Here is a 3,240-nt window from a genome sequence, read left to right on the forward strand (position 1 = left end):
CCCCAAACCCTCTTCCTCTCCTCCATAATCAACCCTCCTACCTCTTCAATCCACCATTTTCAATCCTAAATTTTATGAAGCAAAGAAGTTGGTGTCGAAGTTGGGCTTAAGAGTAAGAAAGATTGATTGTTGCATTAATGGTTGTATGTTGTTTTATGACAATGAGTTTGGTACTCAAGATGGATTGTTGGAGGAATGCAAATTTTGTATGAGTCCAAGATATAAAGTTCGCAGTAGAGCCATTAACACTAATCAAGATCGTGTAGCAGAAAAGTCCATGTTTTATCTTCCGATAATTTCAAGGTTAAAAAGAATGTTTGCTTCAATGCACAGTGCAAGTCAGATGAGATGAATGTGGCAACTAAATTATATTTAACTTTTTTTTTGTATGTGTTGGATGATTATCAGGCATTGCTTGTACAGTTTCTGACTGTTAATCCTCAGTATACTCTAAGACCGGGAGAGCCGCTTCATCCGGATGTGGATTTTTATCTTTGGAGTAAAGTCATTGGCGGCAAGGGGCCTAACGGGTGTTTTTTTTGTGGTGGAAATTTGGCAGGCACCTTGAGACCTGATGATAGAACTCTATATCAAAGAGTTCTCGACGGGGAAGGAGGTTCACGTCCTGTAATTTTAACAGATGAACAGAGAGAAACCGTAAGACAATTGGCGGTAAATGAGGTGTGAGGCGGCGGAACGTGAAGCGGTACTGAAAGCTCAAATGGAGGCGTAAATGATGGCAATGCGGAATGAGCATCAGCGGGAAATGGAGGTCATGGCGAAAAGACAATCGGATATGAAGGCACAAATGCGACAATTTATGCAATCCTTTGGTGGAAACCAAAATATGGGGGGTTCTGCGCCGACTGATCAGGAAAATCTAAATGAGGATGAGTTTCCCGACCCAGATTGATTGTTGATTTAGTTTAGTTTTTATTTTGTTGTTATAACTTTTGATTTTGAATTTGTGTAAACTATTAATTAAATTATAATTACATTATTTAGTATTATTAGATTTATAATTTTAGTTTCTTAATTTTAATATTAGATTTATATTTAGTTTATAGAATTAATTTATAAATTTTATTAATTAATTTTAATATATTTAGTTTATTAATTTGATTATATATATATATATATATATATATATATATATATATATATATATATATATATATATATATATATATATATATATATATATATATATATATATATATATATATATATATATATAATATTTGGCTTTTGAAAAAAAAATATTAGTGACGTGATTTCCATGTCACTAAATAGTGACATGTAAATCACGTCGCAACTTCACAAATATAAATGCGCTTTTACAACTCTTTAGGCAAATTTAGCGACGTGATTTGCATGCCACTAGGTAGTGACATGGAAATCACGTCACTAATAAAGATGCTTTTCCCTTCACTAATTAGTGAAGTGAAAATCACGTCACTAAAAGTTGCCACCTTGCCTCCTGCGACGTAAATGACCACGTCGCAAATAATGATTTGTGAAGTGTTTTTTCTGTTTGTGGCGTGATAATCACGTCACTACTGAGCGCTTTTTTTGTAGTGGTAGTAAAAAACCGAAGATTGAGAGTAAACTTGGCAGTGCCGGCAGGAAGTCGATATGTTGAGAATTGCCGTTTGCAACCAAAGGAGTGAGTGAAAGGGTGTATAATAATAGAGTATCATTTTCTATAGGCAAAAGATACATGTCATCCATAATGAAATTTGTAAACTCAACTTGGTGAAACTAAATTCCAACATTGCCAGTAGAAAGAATTACTGTGAATACATCAATTATTTGACTTGGATATTTAAAATGGCAAATTCAAACTATCTTTATAATAGTCTCTTTGAAAGAACACGTTTTTGGAAAATGTTTTTGGAAAATGTATCACTGATTGTTTCGGTCACTTGGTGTATTGGAAAATTATGTAACTTTTCCATCCAATAATTCACTCATAATTTCAAACTTCGCCACCATATGATAACAAAATCATATGTTCCATTGTTGAAAATTCACAGTGAAATATTGACTTATAGTAAATAAAGTGCCACGTCATTACCTGTTAAAGATTGAGACATACACTTATGATTACTATAAAAGCAAGTAGTCACTCTTGTGTTTCATGCACCAAACACACTAACATGGCTTCCTTAACCTTCCTAGTGTTACTCCTTCTTGGTCTTGTCATCCCTCAGGGGTTTGCCAATTATGAATCACCTCCAATTTATCAACCACCGGTGAAAACACCACCAATCTACAAGCCACCTGTAGAGAAACCTCCTGTTTACAAACCACCTGTTGAGAAGCCTCCAGTTTACAAACCACCAGTAGAGAAACCACCTGTGTATAAGCCACCCGTTGAAAAACCACTTGTTTACAAACCTCCTGTTGAGAAGCCTCCAGTTTACAAGCCACCTACAGAAAAGCCACCAGTCTACAAACCACCAGTTTACAAGCCACCAGTAGAGAAGCCTCCAGTCTACAAACCACCAGTTTACAAGCCACCAGTAGAAAAGCCTCCTGTGTACAAGCCTCCAGTCTACAAACCACCAGTAGAAAAGCCTCCTGTGTACAAGCCTCCAGTTGAAAAGCCTCCAGTCTACAAGCCACCTGTTGAGAAACCTCCAACATACAAGCCACCAGTTGAAAAACCTCCGGTTTATAAGCCACCGGTTGGATATCAGCCACCAGTTTACACTCCTCCTTATTAGAAAATGCTATTAAGGAAGTATGCTAAATAAGAAATATATAAAGTTTACAAAGCATGGAATCTATATTCTTGTAATCTTTATTTCAATCCTTTGTTTACAATGTCATTGCAAAAACAAGAATGTGAGTGTAAAACTGAAAGAAAATTGTGCTTTTGTTCTCTATATTATAAATAAAAGCATCATGATTTAAATGTTGTTCTATGTTATCTGTACTAATCAACATAAAAGCTATCCGTTAAGAATCTCGAGTACACTAGCTATAAACTATTATTTGTTCTTTAAGATGGGACAAATTATTCACTTATATGAAAAATGATTTTCATACAAATTGCAAACTGATAAAACTAGTAAGGTTTTCATAAAGTATGAACATGAGTTTATTAATAAAATGCATTCTTGATTCTTACCAGTCAATTTTATAATAGTTTGATTATAGATCCAATTCAAATTCTAAGCGGATTCATATGACGAATGACATTGGCATCATTTTCATGACTAAAAGGATGGCTTA

At 34.5% G+C, this 3,240-nt stretch overlaps 1 protein-coding gene across 1 annotated transcript; it reads left to right on the forward strand.

Annotated features, from left to right (window-relative positions):
• Nucleotides 1–2,149: 2,149 nt before the first annotated feature.
• On the forward strand, nucleotides 2,150–2,958 carry LOC131606528 (repetitive proline-rich cell wall protein-like). Its single transcript, XM_058878740.1, has 2 exons — nucleotides 2,150–2,535; nucleotides 2,581–2,958. Exons 1-2 carry the CDS (start codon nucleotides 2,160–2,162, stop codon nucleotides 2,727–2,729), a joined length of 525 nt encoding a protein of 174 aa, XP_058734723.1. The 5' UTR covers nucleotides 2,150–2,159; the 3' UTR covers nucleotides 2,730–2,958.
• Nucleotides 2,959–3,240: the final 282 nt, after the last annotated feature.

The sequence above is a fragment of the Vicia villosa genome, linkage group LG5, assembly GCF_029867415.1.
Source record: "Vicia villosa cultivar HV-30 ecotype Madison, WI linkage group LG5, Vvil1.0, whole genome shotgun sequence".
NCBI classification, from domain to species: domain Eukaryota; kingdom Viridiplantae; phylum Streptophyta; class Magnoliopsida; order Fabales; family Fabaceae; genus Vicia; species Vicia villosa.